Source organism: Chenopodium quinoa, unplaced genomic scaffold, assembly GCF_001683475.1.
Source record: "Chenopodium quinoa cultivar QQ74 unplaced genomic scaffold, ASM168347v1, whole genome shotgun sequence".
Lineage (NCBI taxonomy): Eukaryota > Viridiplantae > Streptophyta > Magnoliopsida > Caryophyllales > Amaranthaceae > Chenopodium > Chenopodium quinoa.
In genome coordinates, this window is record NW_018742577.1 from 1357704 (window position 1) to 1370908 (window position 13205).

Sequence of the window (13205 nt, forward strand, 5' to 3'; positions counted from 1 at the left end):
TAACTTGAGCACCTATTTTTGCTAATCAGGCACAATTAGCTTTTTGATAAATATGTTATAGAATACATCTAGTACATCTCTGAAAGACTTAGAAATTCCCTGAAGCTCATCTAAATTTTACAAAGACACTCAAGATCTTGGAGATTGAAATTATTTCATACATGAAAAATTTGCCAAAAATTGCATCATTAGTTCCCTTACAAGAAGACGACTCTTTGAAGTTTATATATGTTACTGAACTGTAAAGATCATGCCACTAATACATTAAGTGATTCGAGTATCTTATCATCCAACTCGAACTTCATATCTTTCTTGTCTCTTCCAATCTTTACATACTCCTCATACCGCTCCTTAAGATCTTCCGGTAGGTAGGTAGTAGCCTGCCATCCGAGGATATCCTTAGCTGCTCTTGGTTCCGCGTAAAAGTGCTGAGTAAAGCATAATAGATTCACAAGAATGAGTTGCCACTAGAAAGATGGAACACAATTATTATGTCTATTAGAGTATTAGTGTAGTTATTTACCATGTTACGGAAAGGGAAGGCTTTCTTGGCATCAACTCCGACTGCCTTTGGATCATAATGCACGATTTTGACAGGGCGACCAGCTGCTTGAGAACAGAGTTTGGCCATTCCATCAAGGGTCACTGCTCGATCACTCACACAATTGAATATGTTTCCGCTTGCTGCAGATGGGTTTTCGACTGCTGCAGTAAGCATGGATGATAAGTCCCTTACATGAGTGATGTTAGTGAGCTGCATTCCTGAGCCGGGAATAGGAATTGGCCTGTCTCGGACAATCCCTGACATTAGACACATAAAATGAGATGCAATTAGAAAGTATTAGTATTAATCAGTTAATATAATTATCTTCAAATGAATCAAAGCTTTAAAACGCAGTGATAACAGGCTAAAAAATTGTAAGTGAACAGAACATAGTCTAAGAATATTGTCTGTCAGAATGAAGTAATGAACAAAATCAGAAGAATGTAATGATGAACGTACGATCAAAGAACCATTCTTCACAATCCTTGTTGTTTCCTGATCCAATCATATACTGAGGTCGGAAGGCTGCCCAATTACTGAAAGTTTTAGCAATACTCTCTTCTACTGCAACGTGCGAGGCACTAGCTTTAACAGCATCCTAAAACAAATTGATCATAGTTTGTTCACAAATCTTACTAAGATAAACAATTTTTTGTACAAACAAGTATGCAACAATATTTTTTATGGACTCGAAATGCAAACTTACGCCTTCAACATGAGGAGGCTCATCTGTAGGGTTATATATTCCAGCACTGCTGATAAACAAAAATTGTTCCACTCCAGAGCTTTTCGCCCAGTCTATCACAGGACTACATGTCACAGCTGATTTTATCAGTAAATTTGTTATAATTAACACAAACATCATTTTAATCGAAATTATTTGACAAGATTATTAGCTAAGAGTTCATGATCCTTGTCATAAATATAGAAGTAGTTTTGATAACGCATATTACTACATGAATACCTCACAGCTTCAAGGTCCTTGCCATTATTATCGAGCACCACATCAAAGGTTTCTCCTCCCACTACGCTCCCAATGTCAGCCGGATTTCCCCATATCGTTTTTCCTCCAGCACTTGTAATTTCCTAATCATACCATAATAAGGATAGAAAGTGTCACAATCAATAACTTCATCAATTCTAAATAGACTTCATTTCGAGTTGATCAATATGATCAACTCGAAATGCTAGTCAGGGTTGTATACTTGTATGTGAGGTGTGCCTAACACAGCACATGTACAACCAAATGTACCACATTATATATAACAGACAGTAATCTGATTAGAGTAAATAAAATATAAACATTCAAAGGAATTAAACTTAACAGAAAAGCGGGTGAAAGGCGGTTTTTTCATCTTGTCAGAGCTTTCATCTCCAACAGTAAGGACTGTGACTTGATGACCGGAACTCAGAAGCTCTTTAGCAAAGTAGAAACCAATAACAGCATGTCCACCACTATTGGTGTTAACAATAAGCACCCTTTTCTTGTCTGAAGCACTGGCATTAATACTGAAACTGCTACTGCAGACATTGCTGCTGTTTCTGAACATCAGAGGAAAAACAGCGCGATTTGATGAAAGTGAGGGACTCATTAGAGGGGAGAAAAAGGAGGATTTGGAGGAAGAAAAGCAGGAAGATGAAAGCGAAGATGGTGGGAGTGTTTGAGAAGGATTGTTGGCATTGATGTAAGATTGTTGAAGTAAAGAGGAAGAGATGAGGGAATTGGATGAAAGAGCAGCAACAAAAGTTGCCATTTTTTTCAGTGTTTTAGCTAGTTTCTGGTGCTAGTGATCTTGTGATAGCTAGCCCAACAACTTTATTAAAAGAAATTGTGAACTTTTTATTTGAATTGAAGATGGGAGGACTATCTTAATTCTTTAGGATCAAAATTTTTGAGAGGCTATATATGTGGTAGGAAATGAGATGGATAAGGGGCCTACTTATCCCAGTTATTCAGACCAAGTGAGTCACCTTAATACAAGTATATTGTACTGGGCTCTTGCTCTACCGGCCTGCTCGAAACGGGTTGGACCGTATAAAACTCCCCCTGCGGTCCTCCCCCGCGAATGCCCAGTAGTATATCGGTCCTAACAACTTCAATACAATAATGCAACGCGCGCTCATTGTGTCATCAACGTCTTTACTGACCAAACTAATCGAAAAGAAAAGCAACATCAATTACATTTTCTTTTTTCATAATTATATTCCATATACAAGAATATCTTATACTCCGTATTTGTTAGCATAGTTATCTTGGTAAACAATAGGTCATACTAAGCATAGGTTATGCTATTTGTCCCCTTCGTACCTATTTGTTGCCGCATTTGACTTTTCATGGTCTTGAAAACACGTCAATATCTCCAAATTCGTTTAGCAAAATTTTTAAAAATATCATAATGTAAGAATAGATATTGCAACAAATCCAACAAGATCTCACGAGTATGTATTACCTTCTTATAGGATAGAACAGTGAAAATTTGTGATCAAATTAAAATTTGACCCACAAGAGAGCAATGGGATACTGATGCACTTTTCAACTTTTTGATAATAATGAGTAATTACTTCGTATTGATCATGTATGTTACATATTGAATAACTTTGAATATTCAATCACAGAAGAAAAAAAAGTGTCAGAATGAATTATGTTGAGGTGGAGAGAGTCTGAATGATGGTCTTATGCCATGGATCAGAAAGATGCTCCACAAGATTCTCAATTGGACCAGCATGTGTTACATAAGCTTGCACAAATATGCCTAACATAGCTATCATCGCCAATCGTCCTGAAACACATTTCAATTCACACTTAATTTTCAGAATCTGTAGACAAAATCTATATTGCACAGACTCGGATTTGTGTGTTGTGTCCGACACTCCATATTTTATATAATTTTATTATGTATTTAGGTGTCGTGTCGTGTCAAAGTATCAGAGGATCTGACACGCAACACTCAACGTAAAAGAAAGTGTCGAAATAACATAGGATATAGTTCAAAATTCGAAAAGCTTATATAATTATTATTGAAACAAAATAAACATTAAGCATTGATATTGAGAAATTAGAACAATGAACTAAAACTTACCATTTTTAATTTCTTTGAGCTTCCAATCATGAGCGTTCTTTATATCTTTGGCTAGGCCAAGAGGGTTTAACAGGGGGCCACCTGGGTACCTGTTTTTCCAATTTATAAATCATCTAAGCCAAACCAGAAAAATTGTACTCATTAATAACTTTTTTTTTTTTTTTTTTTTTTTCTTTTTTACAAGAATAACTTTGATTTTTTGGTGCATATATATTGCTCATTTTTATACACGGTTTTTAAAAAGTTTGGGAAAAAAAATAATTGAGCTTAATGTGTGCACGTTGGTATGTGTATGTAAAAATAATTTAAATAATGTAAAAGAATGAGTGGTACGGTATAATGTATAACGGACGATATTATAACTTATTCCTTATAAGACAGTAAAAAATATAAAATTAATAAATGTAAATTAAACTTATTGAAATACCTCAAAACGAAAAATGAGTCGAATTTTTATAACAAATGAAATATGAAAGATGATTATAATTAAAATTACCCAGGTTCTAAGCCCCCAAATGCTGATTCCATGCCAAAGAAAGGACCATCAACTTGTGATCCAGGATTAACGAAGTCCATATACCTTTTAGTTTCCACAAATCTGGCAATAGTTTATAATTAGTAAGGGACTTGAGTGAAATCAATGCAAATGAAGAGTGCAAAATCTTGGTAATCTATTAAAAAGAACGGAAATTTCATGATATACCACTGAGTTTCTTCAAAATTCACCATATACCACACAACATTTTTTAATTCACCATATACCATTGAGTTTATGAACGTTAGCACAGAATACCATTAGTGGTAATTGTCGTTAGTCTTCCGTTAACGCCGTTAGTAATTAAGGTTAATTGTGCCACGTGGCTTTCACTTATTGGCTCTTATTAATATTATCTAATTAATTACTTAAATAAAGAATTAAAGAATAATTAATATTAATAAAATTGAAAATAAAAATTTTAAAAAATAATTATTAAAAAAAAACCATCAAACCAACCACAACCACCAGATCCTTCTGCCACCCACCTCTTACCACCGGCGAAGCTCAGACCCAATCAACCACCTCCCTTAGCCGGTTCCCCGAACCTCCGCCCGCAGCCGGCGTCGCCCCTCCCCTGCCATCACCCTCCCCCTTATACGACGATCCCCCACCTTGAACTATCTTTCCTTCAAACGAAACCCTAGAAAAACACATCTCCCACCCTTGAAACCCCAGAATCGACTCTCGCCCACCCCCGAAACCCATTCGCTGACAGCCGATTTGGGTTCACCGGCGCAGGGAGGGGGGCTTTAGACGCCGACGGTGGGTAGGGGATGGGATTTCGAGGGAGAAAGGGGTAATAATGCCAAACGGGTCTTCAATTTGATGCAAAATTGGTGCAATTGGGGTAATAAGGTGGAGTGGTGGTTGATTGGTGGATAAAGTAGGGACGGTTTAATGGTGGTGCGTCCCCTCCTCCCTAGTCTCACCGAAAACCCATCCCCCTTCCACAGCCGCAAGCCCACCATAGCCAACCTCGTCCTTCGCACCACCATCAAATTCTCTATCCTTCGTCGCAAGCCCGCAACCACCAATCCACCATAGCCAACCTCGTCCTCTCCTTCGCCGCAAGACCGCAACCACCAGTCCACCATTGGGGCAGGTGAAGGGAGGGGTAAGCAGCCGGCCGGCGGCAGGTGGAGGTGGTGGTTGGGGTTACGGTGGCCAGGTAGGGGATAAGGGTTTTTTTTTTCTTTTTTTTTTATTTTTAATGATTAATTAAATAATTATTTTAAAGTTAAATAATTTAAAAGACAACCAATTACAAGCTGCCATGTGGCACAATTAACGTTAATGACTAACGACAGTTGCCATTAATGGTATTCTGTGCTAACGTTCATAAACTCAATGGTATATGGTGAATTAAAAAATGTTGTGTGGTATATGGTGAATTTTGAAGAAACTCAATGGTATATCATGAAATTTCCGTAAAAAGAATTACCCCATTAAGACTAATTGGATAAATAACAAGGTTCTTGTGTTTGCAAAGTCGAATTTGGTTGCACCAGCCTCGTACCACACTGGCAAACTACTGATCCCTGTAGTTCGAAGCAACTGCATAGTGTAGAATAGGCTTCACGCGTTAGTGTAAGATGCATAGTCTAGTTCAAGAAATAATATTCCCTTCATCTCATTTTACTTGCCTCAATGACCTAACAAAATCTATACGAGTTAAAAAAAAATTAGTCAACGTGCAACAACTATGTTATTTGGCGAATAGAAAAATTACAATTCATTTGCCAAGTTTTATTCATCATCTACATTGTTCAAGTACTTACATCAGTGAAAAGAATGCCAGCAATACCAGCCATAGCAAAACGGGCATGAACCAATTCAGCTTGAACATACCACTTTAAGCTATTCGGGTCCTCTCCCAATCCAAGTGGGTCAAACCCAAAATCTCCTGCCAAACTATGCAAACCAAATCCCATTAGGAGAAAATTATAAATACAAATGGACCGACCTTTTTTTTTTGACAAAGTTTCACTCCAAAGAAAACAGACTAAAAACGATAATAAATAAACTGACGTTTCCTGGCTGAAGTCGCTAACTGGTGGGTAGGGAACACTGCATCACGAGAGACTTTCTTAATAAGACAGACGGTAAAAGCAGGAAGAATGTCTCTGAGTTGTTGATGGAGCCATACAGACGAAATATCCCTAGTGCGATTGTCCCCAAAAGCATAAAGAATAGCCACACAGTGTGAATTTGCAGACGGGTAAAACCCTGTTGAAGCGCCATTCGTAAAGCAAAAAGTCAGGCAAGCAGTTATGCTTGAAAGGCTGAAAAAGTAAAGCAGGCTTGAGCTCCACCCCCTAAGTGGCTATTAGTGGCTAAAGAAGAAAAACACCAACCGGTGCCATCACTGCATTGGAGTCCCAAGCACCATCAACCGTAAGAACCACAGTAGGTAATTCCTGACCACAACTCCGAAGAGAAATGGAAAGCAGTTAAGGACAAAATCCTGGAGGAATGGTAGAGTCTGAAGGAGGACTGAATTCCTTCGAAGCAGCATAACGTCTAAGCCAATCATTTGCAATTTGAAAAACTGCTGAAGGGGAGTAAGATGAATTTCTAAACCTAATGCTGTTTCTGGAAACCCAAATAGCCCAAGTGAAGGAAAGGGTTGAATCTAAAGTCGAACATTCCCGAAGAGCAACCATAGACGTAAGCAAAGACGAAAACCAACTTGGGAAAGGAGGAGGATCATTCTTAGGAATCCGAATACCAAGAGGACCACAAACCAATAAGAGACGACGAGAGAACGAACAATGCAAGAAGAGGTGATCAATTGTAGCATTATGACAGAAGGAGCACAAAGGGTCAATAGGTATGCCTTTGGAATGTAATTTTGCAGCAACAGGAAGCGCATCATGCAATAATTTCAACACGAATAGCTTCCATTTTGGCAGAACAGGTAACGCCCAAAGCTTTTTCCATCATGCGGAAGAAACAGGAAGACTCGAAGAGTAAGGGAGACTAGAGTGTTGAAATAAACATGCAAAGGCTGTCTTCGTTTAAAAATAACCGTCCTTGGTGTATTTCCAGTATACAAAATCATCCATAGGCTGCACAGGCCTTTCAAGGGCTAGAATCTTAACTGCTGTGGAAGAAGGAAATAAAGAATGGACCAAAGTAGAATCCCATGCATTAGTACATGGATCTAGAAGGGAAGACACCATGTTCGGCTGAACCAACCCAGCCATAGTATCCTTGAATCACACAGAAGTCTGTGACACCCAAGAATCCCGAAGAATACGTACTTGAGAACCATTTCCTATCTTCCATTGAAGCCTCAACCTAAGAGATTTAAAACCTTCCAATAAACCCCTGCATCCCCACAAAGGTCGTGTAATGCGGCCTGAAGAAGAACAGTGTACCAGTGAAGGGTATCTACCTTGATAAACGTGTGAGACTGGAAGCTGGGGATTCTACATAATTCTCCAAGATTGCTTAGCCAACAAGGCTGAATTAAAGAGACCTAGGTGTCTCATACCCAAGCCTCCCAACCTTTTAGGTGTAAAAAGAAGAGAAGAGGGAGTCATCGCAATTCCTTTAGAACGAGAATTCGATTTCCACCAAAACCGAATCATAAGATTATTTATTTTGTCACAAACAGAAGATGGAATCTTGAAGACCGAAAGAACATGGTTGAGAGAAGCAACCACAATAGAATTAAGAATTACCAATTCTGCAGCTGCTGAAAGATGAAGGGAGGCAAAGTTGCTTAACCGATAGGCAACTTTATTCACGAGGGGTGCAAATTGTTTACATTTACTTCTGCCAATATCCACTGGAAGGCCCAAGCACGACCCCTAAGACGGATGAACTTTCAGTCGCAAAACAGAAGCCAAATATTCTCTATAATCATTAGAAATATTAGAAAAACGCACAAAGGATTTCTGCAGGTTTATCATCTGGCCTGAAATGTCACAAAAGGTATGAAGTATGTGCATAATTTCTTCACATGTCGAGGGAGAAGGCTGGAAGAAAAGCAGAGAGTCATCCGAAAAGAAAAGATGTGTAATAGATTATTTCTTTCGGCTTTACGGATCTTGTAATAGAAAAGCAGGGAGAAGGCTGGAAGAATAGCAGGCGCCATTGAAATCTTAAGACCCCGAAATAAATTATTTCTTTCGGCTTTACGGATCATAGCCGAAAAGATTTCCATACACAAGAAAAACAGGTAAGAAGAAAGAGGATCTCCCTGTCGTAGGCCCCGAACTGGTCTAAAAATCTTTGCAGGATTGCCATTTATCATAATCTGATAAGAGACCGTGGAAACACATTGTTGAATAATATGAATCCACTATGGGGGAATACCAAAGGCGCGAAGAGATTGCCACAAAAAATCCCAGTTGACCCGATCATACGCTTTATTCATATCAAATTTTAAAACCTGTCTAAGTCGATTCGAAATTCATTTTGCAATGCATTTGTAAAGGACGTTACATAAGCCAATTTGTCTGAACTGAGAAGGTTGCTGAGGATGATCTACCTTGGGAAGAAGAACAAGGAACGGGTGATTCCATTCTCGAAGCATATGACCATGGAGAAAGAAATACTGAACAGCCAAAATAACCGGAGGGCCAACAGTAGACCAATGCGACTTAAAGAGGCCGAAGTGAAACCATCTAATCCAGGAGGTTTAGAATCAGCAATGCAGAAGATAGCTTGCTTATTCTCTGCAGCTGAAATTGGGACCATAAGGTGTTGTTTATCACCGTCCGAGAGTTGAGAAAGACCCAGGGACTCCCAATCGAAATCTGAACGGGTTAGCTGATCTTAAGAAGCACAAAAAATATCTGAGTAATAATCAAGAATAATTTTCTGAACACCCTTCTAATCATGAACCCAAGAACCATTCAAATCCAAAAGACCCTGGATTTCATTCTTTCGATGCCGAGCCTGAACATAGGAAAAGAGCAAGTGTGAATGCGAGTCGCCCAAAGCATCCCACTTAACTTTAGCTCGTTGTTTCCAGTATAAAAAAGCAGCCTGTGATTAAGCTCTTTTCTCATCTCGAGTAAAAAGCAACAAATGTTTATGAAGTTTGGATCCCAAGTTTGGAGCAAAAAGAGCAATAGAAGCATGTAGCTCGCTCCAATTGGCACCCCACAATTTCTTATGATTAATACTCCAGGAAAGCAATTTTGTCCGCAGCGTTTCAAGTTTCCTCGAAATGGAAAACATAGGGGATCTTGAAAAATTCAGAGACCGGGTTAAGGAAATTATACCCGCAACTTCCTTAGAAAGGAGACACCAATTATCTACTCTGTAAGGCCTACGCCTGACAGGAGGATTTTTTTCTTGCAAAATTATAGCAGCATGGTCTGAAAACGGTATAGGTTGGTGTAGAAGGAGGACATCCGGGTGATCCTGAAACCAAAGTTGTGTTGCAAATTCCTTTCCCAAACGTTCGAAAGTTGGATCTCCATTATTATGTCCATTTTTCCAAGTAAATGGGGGTCCAGAAAAAGGAATGTCCATCAAACCATTTTCAAGCTTCCATTCCTGAAAAGCTGATATCCCTGCAATTTTATCAGAACCTCCAACTTTATCAGAAGTATATTCTACTTGATTGAAATCCCCAATTAGAACTACATTTGGATATGATTGTAATAATTGTTTCAGCCTAGACAATAGATCGACCCGACAAGTGAGGCGACCCATACACAAACATTATATATTTTATTTCAATATAAGGAGTACAAACTTCACACAAAATTACATGCGATGAAACCTAAATAGGAACAACCTTAACCAAGGGAAAACCAAAAGACCACTAAACCACCACTAAGACCCTACGAATCCACACCACAAAAGCCATCAAACCTTAAAGGAGCTAGTTTTCCTACAACATCATTTACATCAACAAAAGTTTCCATAATAAACATAATAATTACTGAGAGGGACCGGACAAGGGAAGCCAAATAAGGAACTTTAGGGGAGTTCGTCGTTCCGATGCCCTACAGTTCTAGGCATCAACATTCATTGCCTTGGAGGTGACCCTTGGAGGGGGGCCATCGAACCCTGATCAGAAGTATCTGGCGAGGTCGAGTCTAGAAACCGGCTGTCCCAGCATCCCCTTGCGCTTCTTAAGAGGTTTGATACATGAGAAATAGCTTGGAGAAGCAATCGCTGGAGGAGTATGTGGTTCAGAGAAAGAAGTGCCACGCTTGGTAGGGCACGCCTTCTTCATTCACCCATTGCCACATCTTATCCTTACTTCGTACCATTTTTAAACGTAAAAGGGAGGGTTTCTTACCATTATTTCCAACTGAAACCAGAGGAGAAGCAGAGTCAAATTAAAGTTATGAGGTGAAGTCGGAGAATATTGAGGAGAGTAATCCATGGAGGTCGGCTTGTCGGAGTCTACTGTCATTTCCATGAGTGAAGATAAAACAGATGGCTGAGATTGTGAGAATTCGAATCCACCAGAAGAAGAATCAAGTTGGTAGTCGGAACTTTCAGGAGTAGCCAATGGAAAAGAAGAAGCAAGAGATGGGGTTAGAGAACCCAACTGTTGTTGATCTAATTCGAATTGAGGAGTGGATTCTCCTCCATCCCAATTACTAGGGCCTGCTCCAAAAGGATCTGAAATATTGGGCCTAAGGGCCCTAAAGGAGGAGGTGAGAAAATAGAGACTGGATTCATAGCTGAGTGACCCAGATCTTGAAATAAAACCCCATGATAGTTCGAATCTGCCTAAAGCCCAGGTAGAATAGGCCCACGTGAAGCTGAAGCTATGACATAAGGATCCGAAGTTCTAATTTGAGTGCGTGGAGGCCTAGAAAGAGATGAATAAGAATTCGGGTCCAGACCTTATTGCTGAGAAGTCACGTGACCATGGAAGATTTGATAAGGCAGCAGGAAGGGGACACGTGGAGGTATAGGGACTTGACCATGAGGAGTACCGTGGTTAACCCTCTAACCAGATGCCGATGTTTGCCAATTTCCCATGTAACTCCAAGAGTGACGAGGATTGTCTACATGAAGGACACGTGGACGATTTACATTAGAAGTCGGTGTTGGGTCGTCGATCTCCAGATCCTCCTTGATGCACCAACTAATTCCTAATTCACGCTGCCACACTTCATCTTTACTGTTCCGATACCCACTTTGCGGAGGACCAGGAAATAAACCCGACAGAGAAGCTGGAGGTTGTTGCGGAGGTGATAATGATGTCGAAGTTGTTGAGAAATTATCAATTATGCCACTAAAATCATCCCAATTAGAAGGATGAGAATCAGGAGGATATTCAAAGGGATTGTCTTCGTCATTATCTCCAAACCATAATTCCGTGGTCCAATTATCAGGATTAGGAGCAATACCTCGAATGGAATTAGAGTATAGAGAAACATCCGTTGGACCAAATAGGACACGTGCGCCACTTTCGTGTAGCTTACGAAAGCGGCGCTCCAAGTGAAACTTACTTAATTCGTATGATTTTGGACCGCTTCCACGACCGTGTCCGACAAAACCACACTTTTTGCAAAAGCGAAATATTCCCTCATATTTAAAACGGATCCAAGTAACTTGATTGCCATAGGTTGTGAAGAAACTACCCGCAATCAAAGGTAACGATAAATAACTAAAATTTTAACTCTAAGCTTAGGGATAGGGAACTAACCATTATGTTCCCTTCTTCCATAAGTAAGTCACCAACATGATTTAGAACTAAAGATGTGATCTCCGGAACTGAGAAGCGAATAAGTAGGCCTTGAACTTGAACCCACATCGGAACCAAGTGCAAATTTAAATTCTCAAGAACATCATGACCTCGTAAGCGTTGTAGGACCATAAGACTTCCTTTAAAATGAAGCAAACCGGCCACGACGATCCAAGTCCTCCGCATCGTTTTCATTTCCACAACTGAACACGAACTCGGAACCATAGGGAAACACCTTAACTATAGCCCGGAGATGCCAAAACCTTGAAACTAAACGTTGAACCAGAGCTACTGAAAATTTGCGGTCATCCCAGAATTTTCCAATAACACTACACTGCCAATTTATGTCAATTTCTTTAAAAGTAGGTGGAGGATATTCATAACTTCCTAAAATATGAGGAAAAACAAAGGTTCTTGGAAAGACTCTATCGGACATGATGATAGATTTAGGGAAAAGTTAGAAACTGAGAAAGGATAGTTATAAGCAGAGGAAAGGGAAAGCGAAGAAGAGAGATTCTCTCACCAGATTTTCTCTCACTAGAAAGCTTTTTTTTTTTTTTTTTTTTTTTTTGATCTGGACCGACCTATTTATATTCCATAAAAACAATGCACTAGTTATTAACCCAATTTTACTTTCAAGAGTTTCAACAATCAACGTATTCATATTAATACGTCTAATCTTTGGTCTAATCTAATCTAATCTTTTTTATTTTCCAAAAATATACCATTTTTTTTTTTTGGAACACTAAAATATACCATGTTTTTACATTAGTGTGTCTTAAAAAAAAATTATCAAGTGAAATCATTTCAACGTTCATTCTACAAATGTCTAAATTTCATTAAATTTTGTTAACATGCAATTAAAGCAATAAGTGAACCGCATCAGGTAGTTTTGAATTGATTGGTCAGAATCTTTCTGTTTTAGTCTTATCTAGTCTGATTATAACAAGAATATATTTTACAAAACAAGTTGAAGAGAAGTCATCTTAAGTACATGATAATGCAAGAATTTAGTTGATGTTCAACTATGAGATTAATTAAGCAAATTTTGGTAATAAAAATGATTATTAAGAAATAAAAAAACAATCTTACCTTCCATCAAGGTGAGATGGAGGGTCAAGGCCAGGAAGCCACGTGGGACGTGCTTGAGCTTGAAGAACAACTTGCCTAGTTAATCTATCATGAGGAGTAGCTAGTACTATTGATGAAGATTTGTACAAATTGTTTGTTAAGAAAGATGATGAACTAAAATTACAAGGTAGTTGTTTAAGGATGTTGTTTGCTACAGAAGTAGTTGCCATTTTTTTTCCTTGCTTAATGCCAAGCTACTCGAGCAATATATGCCATAAAAATGCTTCACAATTTACTTGG

General features: G+C 38.9%; 2 protein-coding genes across 2 annotated transcripts; both read right to left on the reverse strand.

Annotated features, from left to right (window-relative positions):
- Positions 1-15: 15 nt before the first annotated feature.
- LOC110720894 (chloroplast stem-loop binding protein of 41 kDa a, chloroplastic-like) lies at positions 16-2415 on the reverse strand. Its single transcript, XM_021899976.1, has 6 exons — positions 1870-2415; positions 1509-1630; positions 1251-1353; positions 1004-1142; positions 524-801; positions 16-428 (listed from the first exon to the last, which is right to left on the reverse strand). Exons 1-6 carry the CDS (start codon positions 2296-2298, stop codon positions 249-251), a joined length of 1251 nt encoding a protein of 416 aa, XP_021755668.1. The 5' UTR covers positions 2299-2415; the 3' UTR covers positions 16-248.
- A 535-nt stretch (positions 2416-2950) lies between these two features.
- On the reverse strand, positions 2951-13198 carry LOC110720895 (photosystem I chlorophyll a/b-binding protein 5, chloroplastic-like). Its single transcript, XM_021899978.1, has 6 exons — positions 12927-13198; positions 5941-6073; positions 5604-5716; positions 4121-4222; positions 3625-3713; positions 2951-3324 (listed from the first exon to the last, which is right to left on the reverse strand). Exons 1-6 carry the CDS (start codon positions 13133-13135, stop codon positions 3185-3187), a joined length of 786 nt encoding a protein of 261 aa, XP_021755670.1. The 5' UTR covers positions 13136-13198; the 3' UTR covers positions 2951-3184.
- Between the last annotated feature and the right edge of the window lie 7 nt (positions 13199-13205).